This window comes from Equus asinus, chromosome 23 (assembly GCF_041296235.1).
Source record: "Equus asinus isolate D_3611 breed Donkey chromosome 23, EquAss-T2T_v2, whole genome shotgun sequence".
NCBI lineage: Eukaryota > Metazoa > Chordata > Mammalia > Perissodactyla > Equidae > Equus > Equus asinus.
This window is the reverse complement of record NC_091812.1, coordinates 51,489,899-51,514,463: the sequence shown is the minus strand read 5'-3', so window position 1 is coordinate 51,514,463 and position 24,565 is coordinate 51,489,899. Positions and strand designations below refer to the sequence as shown.

The window sequence follows — 24,565 nt, the reverse complement described above, 5'->3', positions numbered from 1 at the left end:
TTTTCTTTCCATCTTTTGTGTCTTAGGATCCTCCTTGCTCGTGAGAGAAAAAGGAAGTCGGTAGGGTAGATATTTTTCCTCCTTTCAGACCAAAAGACAGGTTTGGATTTTTTTTTTCATCCTCAAATATTTTCTTTAAACGTATTTTTAAAATCCAAACTCATGGCTGGTGATATCTTTGCTCCTATGGAAACCATCCTTTTCTTTCCTCAGTTTCATCCTGTTCCTTCATGTGCTGTGGAATCGCTGTGTTATCAATCCCAGCTCATAATTATTTGTCTCCCATTTAGCCACAAGCTGTAAATTTGCTAAGTGAAAAGGCGTGCTCTGACAGTTAATCTTGCTGTATGTCCAAAGGCTGAGCTTGCTGCACTGGATAATTTCCCTGGGGGATTGTTCTCTAGAGTGTGGGGCCATTTGTTGAGCTGTCTGATGTGGAAGAAGAGAAAATGAAAGGACTTGGCAGAGAGAAACAGGATCATACAGTGCCTTTCAGAGCAAAAAGGGAATATCAAAGGACAAGTTCAAGTCCACTCTAGCTCAGCAAGCATGTTCCTGGGGTCTAGGGAATCAGGCATATTTCCTGATTAGTGTTTTTAGAGAAGTCACTGAGAGAGAGCCCCAAATCAGGGGATTATGGCAAATTTAGTAATGCCCGTGGTCTGTGCTCAGAAATTACCACCAACCCAGAACATTTCTGTCTGTTCCTGAGACTGACAAGTTGTTCAAAGGGCTACAAAAAAATGTTTGGAAGCAGAAGAAAAAATATATGTTGATATTGACTCCAAAAATCCAAAAAGGTATCTACAAAAATCAAGATTATTAAATGTTTAATTGAATGTCTACAAAATATTTAATATCAACTTCATTAAGTATTCAATTTAGCCTTCTTAAAAATTACATGTGAAAACAAATTGGGGATTCAATTTTCTCGCATTCCAAGATTTTGAGTATGCAAATCATAAATTAAAGAAATTGGATGTAGCCAATAATTTGAAATGTGAAATTATAAAAATATTTCCCATTTTTTTACCTGACAATGTGTATTTTAGGTGGGATGTGAGGGCATCTTAATGTTCTTTATATGACGTGTGGTAGGACTTAAAAAGAGAGCCCAGGGCCCAAGAAGGGTCTGGAACAGCCCTGCACCTGTCTGCTCTTCTCCACATCTGTGTTTAGTCCTGGAGATGCAGATCAACAAAGACTCAAAGGAGGACCAGAAGGCAAGACAGGGGAGATGCTCCAGTTTGTTCTTGCTGTGTGCTCCCATAGTTGAGGTGAAGTGACAAAGGCAGGTCTGATCATGAGGAAACTCACAAGGCACCTGTCCATTGTTGGAAAGATCACAAGATGGTGTCAGGTTCTGTTGAAGAAGGATTGTTCATATTAAGTGGGGAAGCAAAGCTGTCCAGTGGGGGCTTGTTGGTGAAACTCCAGCGTCCCCTTCTCTGAGCTTTGTTCTCTCCCACCTGATGACGGGCCCCTCATGTGCTCTTCTTTTGTAGTCAACATTTCTCAACTTGACAGATATTTCCACTTTTAGAACAGAAAACTTGAAGTGGTAGGGGCAGGAAAGAAGATGGATTATCTGAATTCCATGTCTAATGATCTTAGTCTTTACTTCAGTGGCCTAACTTCTTCAGGCTTTATTTTATTCACCACATATGGGGCAGTGAATGTCGACTCCCTCCAAAAGACATGAGAAATGTCACTGCCTTATAACCCCATCCCCAACAATAACCACTCATAACAGTTTGATATGATTCTTGCAGAATTTTTCTCTTTGCATATACTAAAGGTATTGTTAATTTATCTTCTTCTACAAGATGAGACAACAAATAAGGTTTTAAATTTTTTTTACTTAACAATGTATCTTAGACATCTTCGCATGCAATACGTGTGTACTTACCTCATTCATTTCAATGACCACATGGTATTCCACTGCGTGGCTGGGCCATAATTGGTTTAACTGCCCTCTATGGCTGGGCATTTGGGTTGGCCATTCAACTTTGATCTTTCAGGGGAATCTATCACATGCCTAAATAAACCATTATATATTAGCTAGAAATATGCACCCTTGACCCCCTTTGTTAGCTTATTCCTTCCCAGGAGCAGAAAGAACCAAATCTTTCCCTATACTGATGTTTACTGTTAAATGTAAAACCTCTCTGTGATTCGTCCTTTATTTATCTCTGTCTTTTGCTTTTGCCTTTTCCTCTTCTGCAGTCATCTACAGCCAGGGACAAGGAGGAACAGGCTCTACCGGTAGGAAGCAGTGGCCCTGTCTGTACCTGTTCATGTGCCTGTGGAGGGTGTGGGGGCAGGGGCGGGAGGACGAGGGGCTCGTATGCTCAACAAATCACTGTCTCCCTTGGAATACTTAAATGGCTTAATTTGCCAGTGTGTCTGTATCCTCTCTCCTACAATCAGTGTCAACTGAATTCTGATATCCACTAAAAAATTATTTCTGGGACTACGTTTCAAAAAGTTTGAGCTCTGTCTTTCATTCGGCATGAGCTTTTATAGGAGTTGAAAGAGTAAGGTATTTCCAAACTGCATTCCAAGGGACGTTGAGCTGAGATTTGGGGGGACAGTGTGGGATCTAATGCTTGACATATGTTTTCTTTGTGTATCGGCATGCACCTAATTTTTGGTTGGAAATTTCTTTTGGTTCCCTCAAAAGAAATGCTGCATGAGACCTATATATTCAATATATACATGATACCCAAATGAATGCTTTAAGTTTTTCTATAGATAGAATCCTTTGTGAATGAAGATCTCTACAGCGGAGTTCTCCCAGTTTCGCAGAATAAGGACCATAGTAACAGTGGTTATGACAAATTATTAACAGCACATTGTCCACTTCCTATCCAATTAACACATCACTTTTGAGTTGTGCAGCATGGCAAGGAAATGACCTTCAGAGTTTTTGTGTTCAGCCATCAAAGAGTGATTACATTTCAACTCTATTCAAGTCTCTTAACCTTGCCCCAAAATACTTTGAACCTTAATCATCTGAATCAGATAACACAAGGCATTAAATAAAGTTACAGATTTTTAAGGCTGAAAGGACTAGTAATGAAGATATATATCACCCCATCCTTCCTTCTGTAGTGCTGAGAGCAAAGACTCGTGACATTCATTGAGAGCCCATAGGATATGCCAGATCTGGCACTGGGCTAACGATACAGACCCAGTCTCTTGCTCGTGACCTGGCTCACCATTGAGATACCAGTCATCATCTGTGATTCGTCTCCAAACCCTATGGAGTTGAGAATATTATTTCTAATAGAATATCAATTATAATAAAATCATACAGATTTCTCCATGTTTCTCACAGTGACACTTTAGCCATACTTCAAGATTACCATGGGTTTCATGTTTGTCTCCAAATATGCAGACCGTAATTGTTAATAAGGTCTAGGGCTAGGATGTAGCACTTTCCAAATGTGTTTGATTGTCTCTTATGAGACTTTTCTTGGGAAGCTCCCTTGTGGGTCTTGAGTGTGATGAAATATTTTGGAAAACACTGTAATGTAGAGGGTTGGAAGGCTTAGTGGGAAATAGTGTTTTTATTTTTACCTGATCCCAGAAAAATTTCATGTGGAGATTTTGGATCAAAAGTTCCATGAGAAATTAGTTCCCTCACATTACATTACCCTCTTAAATCTGCCTGTCTATAAAGCTTGGCTACTCTGCAAGCATCTTCCCCTGTGATAACCAGCACAAAATCAGCCAAAGGGGAAGAAAACAGTTCCTAGTCAGGATAAAAACCTATCAAAATCCAGAGGTTTTTTTTGGACTGTTTGCTTTTGAAAATAAAAGAAAAAGAGTTTGTTGGTAGCTTCATCTCTAGAAGTTCATTCTTCCTCTCTTTCCTATCAGTTTCATTTATTTGGCCAAAGGATCACACAGTAGGAATCTGTGCAGAAGGAGCCTCCCTTTGAAGTCAGGGAGTTTCTCTGTGGATTCATAGTAGGAGGTTGTCTCTCCTCAGATCTCAGTTAACACAGACTGTAGGGCTTTGTGGCTTAGAGCTGTGGTCCCCATGGTAGAGATGAGGTACCCCAGGAGATGTGCAAGATGTTCTTTTGGGGAGCAAGGAGAAAACATTAGCACTTCTATCATTTACTTTCTATACTATTCTTCCTAATTTCTAGTTTTGCAAATGTTTTATAATATATATGCTTATATTTTAGTATATGTGTAGATATAGATACAGATGCATAGATACAGATATAGAGCTATAGATACAGATGGATACATATATGCAAACTCAAAAATTTTGCATATAGGGTGCACAGTCCAAACGTTTTAAGAGACCACCCAGTGATTCAGATAACAATTTTTGAGAGAAGCAAACCTGAGATCCGTTCCTCTAGCCTCCATTTTTTGTCTGTGTGACTAGACACCTCATTTCATTTCTCTGAGACAGTTTCCTCATCTGTCTAAGGGGAATAATAACAGTATCTTGTTCATAAGGTTCATTTTGAGAATGAGATAAACTAATGGAGGTGAAGCCTATAGCACATTGACTAGCATTTACTAAGCTCTAAAAAAATGGTAGCAATTAATTCATTTAGTAGCAAAGGATGTAAGAAAGCCATTCCTTTGGGAGATTTGAATGTACTTTGAAAACCTTTGGTTCAGTAGTGTGTGATCATGTGACAGAAATGAATGACCACCAGACTACAGGAGGGTTTATCTATAAAGCACTTTCCTTGCATTCCTGAGGGCTAACAGCGTCTTTATCTGGTTTCTCTGCTCAGGCTAAGCCCCGTCTGCAGAGAGGTGGAAGTTCTGCCTCCCTCCACAACAGTCTCATGAGGAATAGCATCTTCCAGCTCATGATACACACCCTTGACCCACTCGCTGAAGGTAAGCATCAGACTTTAGTTTGGAAGCTCATTTGGGGGGAAAGAGAATGTAAAAAGACTTCTCTTCGTAAAACATGTTTATGCTTCCATCACACAAGCCTGCCAGTGTCCTTGTGTTTAGCATCTGCCAGAGGAAGCCCTGGCCCTTTGGCTCGCTTTATCTGCAATAGCTCAGTTCACGATCAGAGATTTTTGTACCATGGGTAAGAGCTGAGGTCCTTTTGCTAATTCGGTCTTTTGATGCCTCCATCAGTTCAGTTTGTTATGAGGCAGAGAAGACGAAAAACTCTCTCCCTTCCAGCTAGAATGACAATTCTCTTTCATCACCTATCGTAAGTTTCAAAATGAAGTTGTATGTGAAAATAAATTGTGCATCTTTAAAAAGAAAAAGAAAGAGGAGAAAAGAACGCCATGACTTAGGAGAGCCATGAGTAGTTCTGGGAGTGATGTTCTCTGCTGACCATTGGTACGGTACCGGTTCTTCGGCAATTGGAGGATGGGCGCTGAGCCTCTTCGCATCCGAAGAGCGCGCTCTCTCTGAGATAACTGCTTAGGATCGGTCACTGGAGACTGAAAAGGCCTGGTTCGCCTCCTCGGGTAATCATAGGAACCATCACAAATGACCCAGTATTGTGTTCCTCCAGTTGTACTCATTCACAATGGAGCCAGATACATCCTGTTTCTTAAACTGCATAAGTATCCTAAAAAATTAATTTTTAGAGTAAGTAGATATCTGATGTGTCAAATAAATGTCAGAGTTAGGCCACTAGCAAGGGGTTCAAATATAACCAAGTCTGTTCTCCCTTCATCCCTGGACCGTATAATTGAGCCTGATGTTACACAGGGGCTAATAGCCTGGAGAACAGGTCTCTGCCACTGATCAAGTACGTGGAAGGAGATTGTCAAATCACATCACGTAAATCAGAGCTCTTACCCGGTATAAAGGTTTGCTACATAATTTCAAGGGTTCAGGCCATCAAGAGATTCAGATGAAGTAAAAAAAACTCTGGCACGTCAATAGCAACTCCTCGGGTCTATCTTCCCTCACTGGACACACACCTTTCACCCAGAATAATAAGCGTGGATCACCAGTCACCTCTCACTGTGGAGCATTTCACTTGTGAGACATCTCAGTCTTATTCCCCACAGAGCTGTATGGCTGACATGATATTTTCCAAGGAGCTCTTCACAGATCCTTGGTTCTGTTAACCAGGGGTAATTCTTGGCCAGGAGTGTCCTAAATATCATTACTCTATTGACCCAGAGGTCCACTTGACAAGGAAGTTAGACCTAGTCCCTAGGCTTCTTTTCCTTCCCCTGGGGGACACCCCCAGAGAAGGGAGGGAAGGGATGGCAGGCCAACTTCCTCCCAGCCACTAACGCGTTGTGACTTTGGGCAAGTGAGAATCTCACTCGTCCTCGGTTTCTTCATCTGTAGTAATAGTTTGTCTAGCACATTATAATTGACAAAACATTTTCACACCTGTGAATTCACACTTCCTAATAACACTTCATAGCTAACATTTTTGTTCTAATTTCATAAAATACTGTCTCACCGAAATAGATCTCAAATTTATCTTCTTCTCTCTCTGCCAGCTCTTTATTGCAAGCCATCTTCATTGCTTGTTAGCTGGTCTTCCACTTCCTCCATTGCCTGGCCTCCTTTGGGTATTTTCCACACAGCAGCTCAAGTAATCATCTTAAAAAGTAAATCAAATTATGTCACTCCTACTTATAACCTGCAGTGGCTTCCCATGGCTCTTAGGAACATTGTGAAATACTTACCATCGTCCACATGATCTCCCTCTCTCCAAACTCAATTTGACTCACTTGGCTTTAGCCAGACAGAGGCCTTTCTGACCTCAAACAGGTACTTCTTTCCTGCCTCAGGGTCTTTGCATAGGCTATTCCCTCCCACTCAGAATACTTTTCTTTCCCCCACCCTCTTCCACTCTTCCCCACTTCATTCCTGCCCAGTCTTCAGCACTCCGTCTAAATGATGCTCCCTGACCATCCAGTATAAATCAGGCCCCATCCTCATGTCTCAACACACCCATGACTTTTTCTTTATTGCTCACATTACAATTTGTGTGATTGTTTGTTTATTGCCTGTCTCCCCCAGGATACAGTAAGTGTCTAGAGAGCAGGGACTCTATTTTATTCACTAGTTGTCCCCAAGGTTAGCAGAGGACCTGGCACATAGTGGCTGCTAAGGCTCAGAGATAAAGCACCTTGGCCAGAGTCATGCTTTTGACCTAATATTCACAGGATTTCAAAGCCCTATAAAGCCCCAAGGGTTTAAGATTGTATCTTGGTTATTTTGAGCGACTGTCTTCTCCACCCCATCACCCTGGAGGGCCATGTGAGAGAAGAAAAGAACTATTTTGTCTGCTCCAACTCAATTATGAGCAGGTGACTGAGTATATTTGTTTTTGACAAGGCAGTATTATGTAGTGATTAAGAGGACAGACTCCAGAGCCAGGCTCCAGATCCTAGCTCTACATTTACTAGCTGTGTGACCTTGGACAGTTACTTTACCTCTCTGTACCTTAATTTCCTCATCTTAAAATCAGGATGATATATAATGATATTTACATCATAAGGTTGTTGTAAGGATTAAAGGAGTGAATATACGTAAAGCATTTAACACATTGCTTAGCAGATCATAAGTACCATATTGTTGTTGTTAGTGCTATCTTGGCGATTCTGACTCCTAGCGACCCTGTGTACACCAGGGCAGACTCCTGCCTAGTCTTTTTCCGCCATTCTCTCCCCTTCTGGTGCTATTTCAGACAAGGCTCCACTGCTATTCACAGGATTTTCACTGCCAATTTTTTTGGAAGCGGGTGGCCAGGTCCCTCTTCCTAGTCTCTCTTAGTCTGGAAGCTCTACTGAAACCTGTCCACTATGGTGACCCTGTTGGTGTTTGAAATCCCGGTGGTACAGCTTTCAGCATCCCAGCAACAGCAGCTGCCACAGCATGACAACTGATAGATGGGTGGTGTGGTTCCCTGACCAGGAACCTGGCCATAGTGGTGAGAGTCCCAAATCTTAACCGCTAGCCAGGGCTGGCTAAGTACCATATATGGGTATGGAATTATTGTTTCATTACTTTGAGAAATAATGCAACATAGGATTTTTTAAAATTCAGAATGTTCAAAAAGCTATAGTGAAAAAAATGTCTTCCTCCTCCACCAACCTCCCAATTTTCTCCCATTTTCTCCCAATTTTCCCCAGTCTCCCACTTCTCCCAGAGGAAATCACAGCGGCCAATTTCTTGGGGTTCATTCCAGAGATGCTCTATGCATATACAACTTTGTGTGTGTGTGTCCTTGCCCACAAATCTCAGCTATCTAAACCTCTCTGTTTTTTGTTTGGGGAATTCAGTTTCTGGTAGGCCTTGCTTTGGCTTTTCTATTTGGGGCGGGAGGTTACGATTTGTTTCTGTGAGATAAGAGAAAGTGAATCTAGATTGTCTCGGAGTTGGACCATCAGTGATTTTCTGAAACACCCTGCCCCTGTGAGGCCAGGCTGCAGTTCAAGAGCTTGTTCCTGCTGTAGCAAGATGTGCCTTCTGAATCTGTGTGCCTCCTCTCAAGGTGAAAGCGCTCCCTCTCTCTCGAGTCCTCCAGTGGCGTGAATCTGAGAATGCCGAGAGCCGTAATCAGTTCTGGACTTGAGTGATTAGAAAATATGGAAAGCACTTCAATGCTTTAAAATTGCTCCCTAGCACGAGGCCAAGAAAACAGATTGCTCTGGTATTTTTCCCCTGAAATTCACAATTATTTCCTGTTCCAAGAACAGCCAAAAAAATTAACCCACAGCTCTCAGAAATAGTCCTCTCTCTTATAGTTTGCATCTAATCACTTGAATTCACACGTCCTTGTGCCCAGCCGTCACCTTTTGTCAATATAGAGCATGCCAGTTACGTCACCAAGTGGACAGCACGAACGCTGCAGCAGCTTCCCTCTTGCACTAAAGGACGCTTCCTTGATGTTGCTGGTGTCCTCGCTGGGGAGTGCGTTGGTGCCACATGGCATGCAGTCAGTGTTCACAAAGGGAAGTTTTCAACTTCATTTGAAAACATCATCTAGGACAGATGGCCTGTGGAAAGACATTTCCCTTTGTCTCATCTGTGCTACTCAGGTGTTTTTGTCTTTCAAAATCCAGTGATTGAGCCCTTGCTAAAAGCCTTAATTGGTGATTGGTTCAGTCTCTGAGCCTGTATCACAGGATCTAGCTTGTTCGTGTTTCAGCTATCTACTGATATGTAACAAAGCACCCAAGACGTAGTGGCTTGAAACCACTGCCATATTATCACTGCTCATGATTTCATGGAGAAGGAATTTGGGTAGGGGTCAGCAGGGTGATTTCTTTTCCATGTGGTATCAATGGAGGTCTTTTGGTGTTCTTCAGCTAGTAGATTGGCAGATTAGAAGGTCCCAAAGGGCCTCACTCACACATCTGGCACCTTCGAAGGTACAGCTGGGCCCCTCTGACTCTCCACGTTGTCTCACGGCCTTCCCACCTGGTTGGACTTCTTACATGGTGGCTAAGGTTCCAGGAGCAAAATTTCCCAAGAGGACCCAGCAGAAGCTGCCAGGCTTCCAGTGACCTAGCCTGGGAAGTCCCTGAACATCGCCTCTCCTGCATTCTCTCAGTCAAGCTGTCACAAAGGCCAGGCCAGACTGAAGGGGAAGAGCAAGGAGACTCCACCTCTCGAAGGGAAGAAACCAAAGAATTTGAAACCACCTTTAATCTGATTCAGGGACACACATCACTGATTGCATCCTCCGTTCATTGTTCACTGGTGTGTCCTGGGCAGACCACCCCATGTGGAAGGGGCAGAGCCGTAACCTGCCTGCCTCAGATGACGATTTAGTCCAAACATGGCTGAGCGAGTGGTACCTTTCCAGGGCCACAAAGTTCTGAACAGGACATTGTTCATGAAAAGAAGGAGTCTGCTTTAGTCTCTTATGGATGGTTGGAATAAAGATTTTGTTTCTATTATAGAAAAGCCCTGGAGAACTAGAATTATCCATTTTTGAGATCACGACATGGCTGTCCAAATTGATCTTTCTGATAAACTCAGCGTCCTATATTGATTTTAACATTTTCCCTAAATAAACAAAGATGCTAGTTATAGCACTTTTGGAGTGAGAAGTAGTGTCTACTATCAATTTGTCTAATATTAATGCCACCAACTAATATTTGCAGAGTGTTGCTGTAGGCCAGACACTGTGTTGAGCACTCTACATAAACCATCTCACTTAATCCTTACCCCAGCCCCACTGCCTCATTCAGAGAGGGACACCGAAGCGTGAGAAGCTGTGTCCAGCCTCGCCAGGTGACACAGGAAATAAATGGCAGAACCAGAACTTGGACCTATATGTGCCTGATTCAAAGTCTGGGTTTGTAGTTCTTGTGCTACTCTGCCGCCCTGAGTGACCTCGTGTCCAATTCAATGTGTCTTGTTCTCCTGGTGTAGACACCAGCCTAAATACTGGGAGCTCTGACCCATCCCTGGACCAGTCATACATAGAGTCTGTAAGATGTGAATTTCCCATCCATAAGCCTTTGCAGCAGAGCCTGTCTTAGCCTTAGCTCCTCCCATCACATCCCCCACACCCTGAGCTGCAGCCACACTTGTAAGATCCCAGGACACCTTGCTCTCATCACTCAGCTTTCATTCAAGCACATGAAATTACTGTTGACCTACCTGTCCAGGATGATGGGGGTTCTATCTGACACAGAAAAAGAAACCTCATAACAAAACTATGGGAGATCCCAATGACTGGGTGATGACAATGGAGAGCTTGATGTGAGGACAAATCAGGCTGAATGGCATTAGTTGGCCACAGAGCAGTCAGACTCCCTGGATTCAAATCCTGGCTCAGCCTCTTGCTCTGAGACCTGGAATAAGCTTTTCAACTTCACTGGGCCTCAGTTTTTCCACCTGTTGGATAATGATAGCACCACCAGCATAAGTTTATGATTACTATTACTCAACATTTTAGGGCCTTGGTTTCCTTGTCTGTAAAGAAGAATAATGATAGTTCCACTTTCAGAAGCTTATGGTGAGTATTCATACAATAATACCTAAAAAGTATATAATTAGTGCTCAGTGACTGTTGGCAATGATTTTTGAGTTAAAATTGTGTTCAGTGTCATATAGTAGAATCCAACTGCAGTCACTTAATAGTGTTTTTTGAAATACTTTATTTTTAAAGCAGTATTATGTTAACAACAAAATTGAGGGGAGGGTACAGAGATTTCCTGTGTAACGCTTGCCCCCACACTTGCACAGGGGGCCCCATTATTGACATCTCACCAGAATGGCACATTTTTTTTTACCAAGGATGAGCCTACATTGACACATCATAATCACCCAAAGTCCATAGTTTACTCTTGGTGTTATATATTCTATGGGTTTGGAAAAACGTATAACGATATATATTCATGATTGTAATATCACAGAGAGTATTTTCACTGCCCTAAAAATCCTTTGTGCTCCACATGTTCATCTCTCCCCTACAACCCGCCACACCCCTGCAACCAGTGATGTTTTTACTCTCTCCATAGTTTTGCCTTTTCCAGAATGTCATGTCCTTGGAATCCGTATGAAGCCTTTTTGGATGGGCCTTAATAGTTTTTTAGGGGTTTATTTCCCTTCTTTAATCAGAAGCCCAATAGTAACTGTCCAAGGCTGGTAACACAGCCCCACCCTGCCCTAAGGGACCCAGTAGTCTGTTTTTTCATTCTTCCATCTAGAGCATGTCCGTCTCATCTTCATCCTCATAGGATGGCAGCTACTCGCCTTCCCTCCCCCCATCATATCTGCATTCTGGAAAGGAGGAAGGGGGAAGGAAAAGACAGTGCAGCTCTCTTTTTTTATCAGAAAAACCTTGTGTTCCCAGAAGCAGACTTCCATTGACGTCACGTGGGCGAGACTGGGGCTGTGTGACCACCCTGACTTCCGGAAGAGCCAGCACTGGGCACTCTGTCCCCCAGCAGGGAACTCCATGGTAGACCCCAGTTAAGGTTAAATGTGTTCCCCATCTTCTTCCCATCCCTAAACCTTCATCCTGTCTCCTCAGATTCCTGATTTACGGAGAAGAGATGTGATGCTCTCCTTCTTCCTCCCTTTTAAAGGGCTCTCTGTTGGTCCATGAGTCCATCTTCTGCACAGTGGCCCTGAATCCTCCCCCAGCAAAGGCATGCCCAGAACTTGTCATCTGAGAATCCTGGTTCCCCTAAAACATACATGAAATCGTGTCCCAACTCTGCTCAAAACCATCTCACTGACAGTGAAAGCCCTAAGGCCCCCTGTGATCTGCCTCTCTGTGTCTCTTCCCTCTTCCCTTCCTTCTTCCCTCCTCCCTGCCCTCCTCTCCTCCTCTATCCCTTTGCCTTACTCCCCTCCTCTCCTCCTCTCTCTCAGCCATTCTGTCATTCCTCTCACATGTCATTCCTTTCGCTCCACTTCTCTGGCTTCTTTGCACCTCCTTCTCACAAACTCTAAGCATACCTCTGCCTCAGGGCCTTTGCACAGGTTCCCTCTTCCCAGCCATCCAAATGGCTCCTGCCTCCCCTCCTTTCAAGTTAGCGTTCATATGTCACCCAATCAGAGAGTCCTTACTCAATCCACCTTTGAAAAATAGCAAAATCAAAACAATGATAATGAGAGTTCTGGATCTTCCTTGCCTTCTCTATATTTCTTCTAACACTTATCACCATGAAGGTATTGATTGATTGTATTGAATGATGTATTGATTGATTGTTTGCTGCCTCTTCCTACCCTTATATCTCCAACAAGGCAGGACATAGGGCAGGTTCTACTCTATTTCCAGGGCCCAACACATATGGACACCAATACGTATTTGTTGAATGGATTGAATAGATTGAATGAATGAATTCTTATAATTTTTCTCCTGGAGAACTGTGTCTCTAGCCATGTAGATTGCCTTAGCCCACGCCCTGTCAAAGGGCTCTTTGGTTGTGACCAACAAACTCCTATTCAGTTGATGGCTGTCTCTACAGTAGAGAATAGCAGTCAAGTCTGCTGTGGCCACCATCGTATCCCCAGCTTCTAGCATGGCACTGACGTGAAATCGATGCTTAGTCAGTATGTGCTGGATGATGGAGTAAATCTCCCTCTGGTTCTGGAGTTATTGCTATGGTGGGAAGCGTTTGCTCTCTGCCTCTCGCCTTCCTAACAAGTTCTCCACTTCTTCCTCTTTGCTTTCCAAACTCTTTGTTCGTCTCTTATTTCCTTTCCTTTCCTTCCCTTTGATATACTGTCAGTTCTTTCATTAATGCATTCCAGTGGCCTAATTTTATATCTTCAAAGAATTGCCATCACTACAAGATTCTAAGAAGTTTATTGTTTTAACCATCCGTTCATTTTACAGATTCAAACCCCTGTAAAATCGCTTTGGTATTAAGTTGTGTTTGTGAAGGAAACTGCAAAAGAAGCAGCTCCTCATTCAGTTTCTATGGATTCTTGGAGTCTCTACAATTCTAGTAATTTCTCTTTCCTTGTGGAATTTCAAAATTTGATTTACATTTTTTCATTATAACAATAATTTTATTGCTAGTAGCAAAGTTTAACAAATAAGAGCACTTGATATCTTAGAAATACAAAAGTAGGAATGATACTTGTCTAGTGGGCCTGAAATTGAACCAAAGGATTATTTACCTACAGAGGTTGAGACAGTTTAGAATAACAGATCCCCAGGCCTGATATGTAATTCCCTTGAAGGTGTTTGCTATGACAAAATCTTCTGACTCCTGTAATGACATGTCTGAAAATGACACTGTACTTAGAGTGTGATACCTGCCTTAGTTACTGTTAGGAAGACAGGCACATTTTCCCCAGGTAAATTCACTTCACGTAGTTGGAGCCTGTCTCTGCTGTTGTCACTTTCCCGCCGAGACATTATGTTCCGTTCATTCAGATTGGTTGAGGGAGTGTCCTGGGAGCATCTCTGCTGCCTTTCTGAAGGACAGTTTTGCTCCCTCATTTCCCTCACTGGGTGCCATTGTGACATCCTGATGCCATCTCTCCCATTGCTTTATCAGTCTGGCTCAGACAATGGGAGGTGAGCAGGTGGCTTCAGTGACCTGAATTCCAGGACATCTTGATTGTAAAAGCCTCACAAATGAGCACCAAATATCTTTTTGGTTTTTTTTACCATCTTGCCTGCATCCTAGATCATGGGTTTTCAAACATTTTTTTTTATTAACGGCAGAACCCTTCGTTCAAAGGAACTCCCAGAGACAAGAGTAATGTTTTTAAACTATTAGATCTATTAAGAGTTCACTCATGTCAAATTCTTTATCATGTGCGCAGTTCAATAGCCTTACTCTAGACCAGCATAACAAATGTGAAAGAAATAAAGACCCCACTTACAAATGCAACAAAACGATAAAGTACCAAGGATTCATCCAAAGGAAATGTTTAAGAACTTTATAGCAAAAACAATGTCATCATTTCTGAAGAACGTAGAAGATCTAAATAAATATTGGTATATTATAAAGATATCAGTTCTCCCTAAATTAAACTCTAAATGCAACTCAATCCTAATTGAAATCCCAAAAAGATGTATCCTGGGACTTCATAACTTGATTCGTAAATTTACATGGGATAAGCAAGAAGAACAAAGACACTTTTCACAAAGAAGAGCAAAAAGGGAAAATATGCCCACCAGAGATCAAGGTGTGTCATACAGCAGCAGCTTTGAGATGCTCTGGTTGAAGTATTTGGGAGGAAGGCGAAGGATGGACTGCAGGCAGCTGGAGTCTCCCCAGAGGCAACTCTTGATGAACAGGAATAAGACGTGAGCACCACTGTCCCCTGAAGTCTGTTAACGGCTCTTGGTGAAGCACTATGGGGATAAGCGAGGAGCTTCCTTGAGCGCTGAAATCACCTATTTGAGGGAACAAGGCCGTCCTTCCTGAAGCGATGAACCCACACATTTATGGACACAACATCACATCAAGGCAAGTGCAGCTTAATACACCAAATTGGGAAACTATGCTAGTGCACATACGGTGCTGAGCATGGCGGGCATAAGGTACACACTCAACACAGGGGAGCTCTGCTTGCCAGATCTTAGGAAGGTCATCTCAGGGTGTGATCCTGAGGGCAGGGCCATCAGCAAAGTGTTCCTAGAGAAGTGAGCTTTGAGAGTGGTTCTCAAAGGAGGTGAGGAGCATAGACCGGCACTGAAGAAGATACAAGAATTCAAGGCATTGGAACTGGCTGGCTTGGGGGGGGTCCAGAACTATGTATTGTTGGCTTAACCAAAATGGGGGCTCCTTTGAGACGAGCAGGCGAGTGGCTGTGTACACACAGAACTAGCTTTCTAGCAGTCTCTCCTATCAAGGGGCAATAGGGAGTGTGTGTGTATCTGTGTGTGTGGCTACCATGCTTATGTGTGTATGTGATTTAAGTTTAGGAAGCCAGGGGCCTAAGAGATGATGAAAAGAGAAAACAAGAGAGTGGAACTTCTTAAGTGCCTGCTCTGTTCCACACTCTGATAGTCATCTCGTAATTCTCTCAACAGTGGCTATGGGAATTATTGTGTATTTTTACCTCTGAGGCAACTGAGGTTCAGAGAGGTGATATTACCTGCTCAGCATCACCCAGCTCCTAAGTTTGACTTCAGAGCCTGAATGCTTTCTAGTCACACAAGACTCTCATCTGTAGCCATACGTGTCCATCTTCTGTACACATAGCCGTATATCTCTCTATTTTGTGAACTCATTCCAATTCTTTAACATAAATGTTTAGTGTTAACTTGAAGCTGACACTAAGCTTAAACTTTCCCTTGCTTGCTGGGTTTTCTTTTTTTCTCACCAGACAGCAGAACTTGTTACTTCTCCAGCTTCTATTTTTAAAAACAGCTTCAATATGAGCTTTCATAAATTGTCATTTGATCCCAGAAGAAAGTCATTTTCATGCCTGTTTCATTCAAATGGTGGAGAAGTTGTCCCTGAAAGGCAATATCGTAACCTTTCTTTCTATCCCAAATCGTAGATCAGTTTAAATTAGCAGGAAAGATGTTTGCATGCTGCCCCAGTTGGGAAGTGGATAGGCAACAGGAGAAGAATAGAATCGAGCCTCCTGGACACGTTTTTAATAAGATGACAGTAGTTTAAATGCCTGGATGGAGGGAGCCAGGCTATTTATGCCTCTCGTAGAGCAAACGCAGGGACACGTTAAACAGCCCCTCTCTTTGGGGAATAGGAAAGCATTACTCTCAGATTTGAATGTCGCCAATGGTCGAAACTGAATCTCTTTTTGTGTTGTACGCATTATAAATAAATTTCATTTGGGGCATGAAGGGAATGTGAATGGCCTTACTGAAATAAATGCTTTTGAGTATGGGAATGGGTTCTTTCTCCCTCTCTCTCTCTCTCTGCATTAAGAAGTTATGCTTTAAAAGTAAAGACCGCAAAGGTATGTAGCCAAAAAAGTGAATTTGATGGCATTTGAGTGTAAACATAGCCAAAGATGGAAAAAGAGAGTGAAGCATCCGCAAAGCTACAGCTTCATCTTTGTTCTCTTGAACTTACCACACGCGCAAAAGAGGAAGTCAGAACTCTTCAGAGGGGAGGACTCAGAGTTCCCAGAGATAAAAAGCAGCTGTCACGGATATGATTATGTGAGGGACCAGAGGATGAGGACAGTCATTGAAGGTGAAAAAGCACCTTCGTTTTACCACTGACTGCCCCTTCAAAATGTGTGTTGATGTGTAAATATCGTCTGTGAGACGTTCAAAGGTGTTTTCTCCCGAGTGAAACACTCAAGACACCTCTGCTGCTTTCACAGGCAGCAGGGCCTCGCTGAGTGGGCTGCAGGGGGAGGATCTGCATTCAGTGTGAGATCGCTTCCTCTGATAGCAGCCAGAGCTCCTCCTGGTTTGACTGTAGGATCTGGGATTTGCACTATGCTGTGCGCTCTCCTCTGGATGTTGATCAGATTGGAAACACAAATCCTCAAGCCGCTGTCAGGGTCCATTCCTCTCCTGACCTCACAGCGTCAGATCCAGCAAATCTGGCCTCTTCCCCTCTGCCATTGAAAAGAATCCCCTCACCTACACCAAACTGTCCTTCACAGGTTGTCCTGGGGCTCAGGTAAAACTAAAGGATGCGTACACATGGCGTGCGCACGTGCACACATGCACGCTCATACTCACACTCACACTTGTGAAGAGTCAAGCAGCATTGCTGTTTATATAAAGCTTATGAGTCTACATCAGGCTGGTTTCTTATTATTGTGTGTGGATTCATGTGCTCATCCATTCATTCATCCATTCATCAAACATATTCCTGTTGCAAGCTGGTGTGAGTGGGAGCCCCACTGGGAGCCCAGCTGTAGATAAGTCTCTGGGGGAATGTCAGCCTGCACTTGCTCCAGACTAATTAACTTCCTGAAAACCAGTCTAAATGCTGTTGTTGAATCTGAGCTTTAGAAATGCAGCTGTATTAACCTGTGCAGCTACTTCTGCGACAATGATTTCTCTCTTCGACTTCCCAGGGTGGCGGCACGTGATCCCAGATAACCAATAGCAAAAGTAACTTCACTTCAACTCCAAGGCCTTTAAGCCAGAACAGCCATTGCTGGCAGGAGTTAAAAATCATAGTGAGTCAATCTCATTCCAGTAAACAATGATGAAAATTCCCCTCTGCCATTTCTGAAACAAACTTTATCCAGTAATGCATCTTCCTTTCCAAGCACCACATTTCCAGTCATGCCAATAGATCATGCAGAGTTTCCTACCTAGAAAAAGTTACAGATTCTTTTCTTGACCTCAGGACTGTACCCGCCTTCTTAATGCTAATGAAGATTAGAAGGTAAGGAGCTGAACTTTGGAGCTTAAAGGTAGCATGGTGCAATACACCTATTTCGATAGGCTGTGTCCCCTGCTGGGTGTGTTCATGGTGGCTTCTTCCCATCACACTCATGCCGGGCAGAGTATAGTGTAGTTAAGCAGACACACTTTGTAGCCAGGTACCTTGGTTCGAATCCCAGCTCTGCCACTTACTAGCTGTGTGACCTTGGATGAGTTATTTAACTTCTCTCTAACTCAACTTCCTCTTTTGTAAAATAGGGAAGATAATAGTGTCTATCACTTAGGGCTGTTAAGTGTATTCAGTGGAGTGCTATTCATAGCGCATGTAGAACAATGTAAAAAAAGCCTATTCACCATGTGCCAGTTTTTTAGATCCTACTATACCTATCTATAAGATAACATGGGAACTGGCGTTTTTGGCAATCTGGCCTTTAGTTGAGCAAAAGTTATCCTAAAGCTGTATAATTATAGTTTCTGTGTTTACAAAGTTCTCCCGTCCTTTGCACAATGAGCAGGAAATCGTGTGACATGGTACTTAACTCATTTCCTTCCGAAAAGTCCTGGTTTCATCTGGGACCCATAGCTTTAAGATGTTCAGCAGACTACAAAAAATTCCTCTTTCCAACATGTTGATAAAAACCTGGAAAAGCAATTACTGTACTAATTTTTTGAATCCCCCTATTTTCTTTCTTTCTTTCTTTCTTTTTTTTTTTTGGTGAGGATGTTTGGTCCTGAGCTGACATCTGTTGCCAAGCTTGCTCTTTTTTCTTGAGGAAGATTGTCACTGAGCTAACATTTATACCAATCTTCCTCTATTTTGGATGTGGAATGCTGTCACAGCGCAGCTTGATGAGTAGTGTGTAGGTCTACACCAGGGATCTGAACCCGCAAACTCTGCTACACCACTGGGCCAGCCCCCAAACATCCTTAGGCCACCACTCATATATTTGTGGGTTAGAAGCTCCTGCCTTGCCTGTGTCCCCCTGTCTCAGCAGATCTCTGGCTCACCAGCAGGCATCTGCTAAGGTACATAGTGGACTATTTGTGAAACACGTCTTAACCTTCTACCCTGTGTGTGCATTCTGGATTCTAAACTCACTTATATAGTCCCAGTTTTATATAGTCCCACTTTATAGAGGATGGTGTTTGTATAGGATTAATGACAAATGGATTTATACTTAGGTGAAATTTAGAGGATTGTGTAAACGTTCTACTTTAAACTTGATTCTTTAAGTTCTTCATAATTTGGGATGGTGGTTTCTATTGGGATAGAGAGCCAAGTATTTAGTAAAATGACATCCTGGGCAGTACTGTAGAGTAGAATCTATAATTAGAAGGATAGTTTTTACTTTGAATTACGTCCACATCAGTGGCATTAACCTCCTCTCTGTCTTCCAGTCTTTTTTTCCCTCAATTTGATTCTGTTCTCTAATTTTCTTGCCTTCTCTCACTTCTCTTATCTCTTGCCTTTTTTTTCCCCTTGGATGGCTGGAGTTTTGATTTTTTTCATTTCATTTTCTCCCTCTCCTCCCCAGGACACTTTTCTTGTATGCTTTACTGATATTGTTTGATGTTCAGTGCATCAGAGGGTAGAAACTCAGCTGTGCTGACCCAGTGGCTGGATTTAACTTAGCACTGCTTCTCTCTGCCTGGCAGAAGCCTCTGAGCCCAGCCAGGCTGTGAGATGGGCTCAGGAGAACATCCAAGTTGTTCCCTAGCCAGCATGCAGCATCCATTCTGGATACTAGTGTTTTTTCATCTCCATTTCCAAGATATTGCCTCCATTTTGTCTTCTGTGGGCTGAGGACTCTCCCAATGGTGCTTTTGCATGATGTAAATCCTCCTAGTTTACAGAAGCGATGAAGAAGATTCCAAGAGCTGAGGCCACATACGTTTTCCCTTCACAGGCTTCCCCCCACAGAGATATCGAAGACAGAGTAGTTGCAACTGCGGAGTCAGAACACTGCAGTGGAAGGAATCATAGGCGTCAGCACCAAAGGCAAATAGCTGAGGAAGGTTAACAGAGCGCTATTAGATACATAGAGATCGAATTCAGTTCTGCAGCACTGGAACACCTACAGAGTGCCAGGAACTCCTTTGGGTGCTGCAATTAACCAAATGAGCACATTGATTCCTTGCCCTAAAGGGCAGAAAGCAACCAGGTTAAGGTACATTTGATGAGCACACAGCAGAAGTATATACTTGGAACAGACACACAGGAGGGATGTGTGCATTTGAGAATGCTGCCTGACTAAGTAAAATTAGGATTAAAGAAATTAGGAGACCCAATAGAAGTCCAACACAAAAAAGGCAGTATGTGCAGAATTTGGAGGTGTTGTGTTTTCATTTTGTGTTTTGCAAGGATTACTCTGGTAATAATGTGAAAGATTGGTGAGAGGTGCTAGGAGTCACAGTAGGTGGTGAGATTAGGAAACCAGAGTTGAAGTCAGACTATTGCAGTAGCCTCGGTAAGGCCTCGGACTGAGGCAGAAGCAGTGGGAACAGAGCAGAAAAGGCAGAATTGAGGATGTTTCAGGGAGGCATACAAGGGTTTTGTGACTGGCTGGGTTGTAGGTGTGGCTTATAGAAGCGTCAGCATCACCTTAGGCCCCCCCATAGATCTTTGTCACACGTAACATAACCAAGCTCATATTCCTATGAAAGGAAACAGTGAGCCTGTCTATACATACTCCCTCGTAAGTCCTTTAAGAAAAAGGAGGAGGACAGGGGAAGAGAATGGAATATTGTGCCATTTTTAAGACCGAGGAATAAATGTGTTGATATTCTCCCACCCCAAATTTGATAAGACTTAATCAGGAAGTACCTTGTGCTTGCTTTTGTAAACATAATTTTTCAATTTACAGAGATGCAAAAATGTACCCAAGATGTCATTAGTGAAAATGTTACCTTTTACCTGTTTTCCTCCTTTCATTTGTTTCTCCTCCGCTATAAACTTGCGAAAAGAATGTTAGAACACAGTTCTAATCCTGGATGGTCACATATTGTGACTCACTGTGTTAGCCTGGACACGTCCCTCACTGGGCTTTGGCCCAGTCACAGAATGATGGCTCCCGTGTATGGAGCACTTCCGGTGTTCCAGGCATCCCATAAAGCCCCTTAACATCAACACAGTAAGGGAGGCAGAATTAGCCCCATTTTACAGATGAGGAAACTAAGGCTTTGAAAGGCTGAGTATCTTACTACAAAGTCACACAGCTGATAAGTAAAATCTGGATTAGAACCCACATCTCTTGACTCCAAAACTCATGCTGTTCTAAAAGACCACCTTGTTTGGCATCATGTGATAAGGCCTCTGATACCAGGTTCACTCCAATTTTGTGAAGATTGGAAGAATGCTGTCTATGGAAGTTTCCCGATTTATTTAAGGGAAAACCAGTAGATGCTTTCAAGCCATTAATAATACCTACCATGTATTTAATGAATACTGTGTGCCAATTATGTGTTAAGCACCTATATTCCTCACCTCAACCCTGCAAGACAACTATTGCTGTTCCCCTTTTACATAGGGTGGGCACTGAGTGTCGGGGAGGTTAGGTTAACTTGCCCGGTGTCTGATGGCTTGTAAGTGGCAAACCCAGTTGTCAACAAGTCAAGGTCTGTAGAGCTGTGGATGATGGAGCCGTCATGCTGTATTGTCAGGTGCTTTCCTCCATCCCTTTGGGAAAAAGAAAAAGCATTCTGACAAAGTATCAGCGTTTAAAATTATCTTAAGATTGAGGTTTTTAATTACGCAATTAAAAGGATACTCAAAAGCCAGTAGATCTGTTCTGAACCACACTGTTTCAGGTTGATTCTTTTGCCTAGGTTGCTCATTGTTTTTCTTTAAAAATCCTTTCCAGAAACCCGCTTGCTCTATTCTGTGCCCTCTCTCTCCCCAGCCCACCGCAAAAGGAGAGCAGCAGAACAGCACATCCAGCTCCCATTTTTCTTGCTTGATCATCCAGAGCATGTAAATTACAGTGAAATATGGCCTGAGTCAGCTCCTCACAGGACAGAAATCAGTAACCATTGATATTGCTAAGCAACACCACAGAGAAGCAAGGCTGCAAATTAGGTGACAAATTTATAAGAAGTCAGAGTATCTGGGGACTCGCCTGGGCATTTCATTATGAACCATCTGGATGATCCACAGTAATGACCACACATTATTGTTCACTGTTCAAGGATGATAATTCCCACATAATGATATGGCACCTCCCCTGTGATCCTAACCTACTTTTCAGAACCTTTCACTGCATTTTCCATAATCCAGATATTTCTCCACAAGATCATTGGGAACAGTTATACCTAATAGGAAATTTTCATTTCTCCCCAAAATAAGATTTAAAACGAAAAAAAACAAAAAATCACTCTGTTGGTTTGTGTGACGGCAGAGCTGGCTGGTCAAGAACATGTATCAAGGAGGGCATTAGTCATGGGAGCATCACAGCTCAGTCGGCCTGACGTGGGCTCCACCTTGGGGGGTCCCAGAGGAGCCAGAAGTCATGAGACACAGTCTGTTCCTAAGCCAGAGATGAGCAGACTGTGGTACCTACTCCAGGTGAGAGATGTAAGCTTCCAGGCAGACAAGGAAGTGAGCCAGAGTCCTTGACCTTCTGGAGAAGAGTTACCTGGCAAGGACCCCTCCCAGTTCCAACAGCCTAGCTGGTCTCATTCGTTCATGCATTCATTCAACTAATATTTACAAGAAAATTGGACAAAGCAACTTGATTTTAAATCAGAGGTTACAAATGGATGAGCTAAATATAGTCCAGAGTATTGGGGTTTTTTTTAATGTAGCGTTAGTTGCCAACATTTAAAAATCAGGGGTTTCACATAAAAATCCAGATATCTGGCTTCCCTTGAATAATCAGAAGATCTGTCAACACTGTGCCTACGCTCCCTCGTGGAGGCCACATCTGGAGCTGAGTGGCTGCTGCCCCTTTTTAGGCGTGCACTGTTCAGTTTTCCATGAACCCCACCACTCCCTACTGTTGTCCCCAGCCCACTTTGCCAGCCCACGTACCTGGGCCCTGTGGTTTATTGGTGCTTCGTGAGAATGCCTGCTGTGCTCCAGGCACTGGGCCAGATGCTAGGGATCTTTCTGACTCCTGATTTGGCCACAGGTGTAGCATCAGTATTTCCATAAACAGGAAGTAGATGTGGAGAGTAGGGGAGACAAAAATGGCAGCAATAACAAGCCAGTGTATGTGGGTTTGCAGGAAGCTTGAAAAGGGAGAGTATTTCACGAAGGGGCCAGATTCAGAGAGCATGACACTCAGATGATAAATCTCTAAGAGGTAGCCTTGTGTATGTGTGTTCATAAATCCTACTTGAAACTCAATAGCTGATGAAGGATTACCTGCAAATTCAGCCCTTTATTTTCATTTGCGAAGTTCTTGCCTTGCTTCCAAAAGCCTAAGTGAGAGGTGTTAATCTTATAGAAGAAAAAGAAGTCTCATTAGCATAGATTTGGAAGAGTCGGATGTGGAAAGAACCACACAGGGCAAAACCATCTCTGTGAACACCTTGCGTCTGACATATCTGTGTTGCCACGTGTTGAGGACAGCTGTCCGCAGGCAAATGTGTACACATTTAAGAGCCTCTTCAGAAAATTGAACACATGAACGTCAATCCCCCACAGAATGTTAAGCAGAGCTTCTGCAATGAGTCAGTACTTGGGAAGCTTTTTTTGAGTGAGATTTTGAATTTGAAGATTAAAATACCCCTTTCCTTCTGACTTGAATAAGAAGTGAGGATTCGTGACTGTCTCCTCATTTAACCTCAATCTCTTAAAGTTTTGTCTTTAAGTTTAACAATTACTTACCTTGGCATGAACATTTGATATAAAAGAATAACGACTAAAGAAAGCCTTTTAATGGGAAGCAATTAATTTTGGTAGTCCAGGCAGCCTTTTTTGAGGTGAAATCAAACAAAAAGCATAAAATCAGGCTGTAATAGAAAATCTCTTTTAACTCAGAATTCATGTTTATTTTGATGAAATTTCATAAGAAGAGATAAAAAAAAAAGATTAACCCAGGTACCCTGCACGAAACTTAAAAATTGTATAGATCTACAAATGTAAATGCTATGTTTGTTGGGAGTGGGATGTGAAATTACGAATACTCAATTCTCATATTGCCCATTCACAAAACTCCAAAACAAACACTTTTACCCAATAATAAAAAGAAATTTACAAATTAAAAAAACAACAACAACACCTTCAGGCTAAAATGTGAATACTGCAAAACATGGTTCTGGAAGTTAATCAGGGCAGCCTTTTACTAAACTGAAAATGTTTCTTTTGACGGTCTTCCTTTTGTTTAAGGGAAGAAATCTAGGGGGTTTTGTTAACTTGCACTTGTCAAGTATAGACATTGACATTGGTGCCCACCTACAGAGATCATTAGAATTTGAATAGGATTTAATTGCCTCGTGCTGGGCTGAGTTAGACGCTCATGTTGGACCTTGGCAGAAGATGAAGAGGGGTACCAATTATTAAGGATGTCTGTGCCACCCCAATGCAAAGTGCTTCACAGACGTGCAATCATCTGCTCCTCCTCCAAAGACCATCCTAATAAGTATGTATCGCTCTTGTCCCCTGAGGCTCAGAGAAGATCTCCCAGCTCTTAAGTGGTGGAGCCAAGCTTTGAATTAGCTGTCTTGTCTGACTCACTCAGAAGCGCTCTTAACCTTGAGAGTGATGTTATGGTGTCAACAGTGGAGAGGTCTCAGGCCTCCGTGCTGGCCTTCCTGATTTCAGCTAGTCCAGGGAAGTTCGGCAAAACATCCTGAACTTCTCTGTCATTCTGAGCTGTGCATTTATAT

The 24,565-nt window shown here is 42.7% G+C and overlaps 1 protein-coding gene across 4 annotated transcripts in view; it reads left to right on the top strand.

The window, feature by feature from the left end:
* Window positions 1-24,565, top strand: part of SLC24A2 (solute carrier family 24 member 2) — a 237,299-nt gene that overhangs the window by 144,570 nt on the left and 68,164 nt on the right. For 2 of the 4 annotated variants that reach the window (XM_070495605.1, XM_044756773.2), the window contains exons 2-3: window positions 2,227-2,265; window positions 4,770-4,878. In XM_070495605.1, the coding sequence (XP_070351706.1) occupies window positions 2,227-2,265; window positions 4,770-4,878 (148 nt within the window). The remainder of the gene's footprint in view (window positions 1-2,226; window positions 2,266-4,769; window positions 4,879-24,565) is intronic. The other 2 variants (XM_044756777.2, XM_070495604.1) reach the window with 1 other exon arrangement.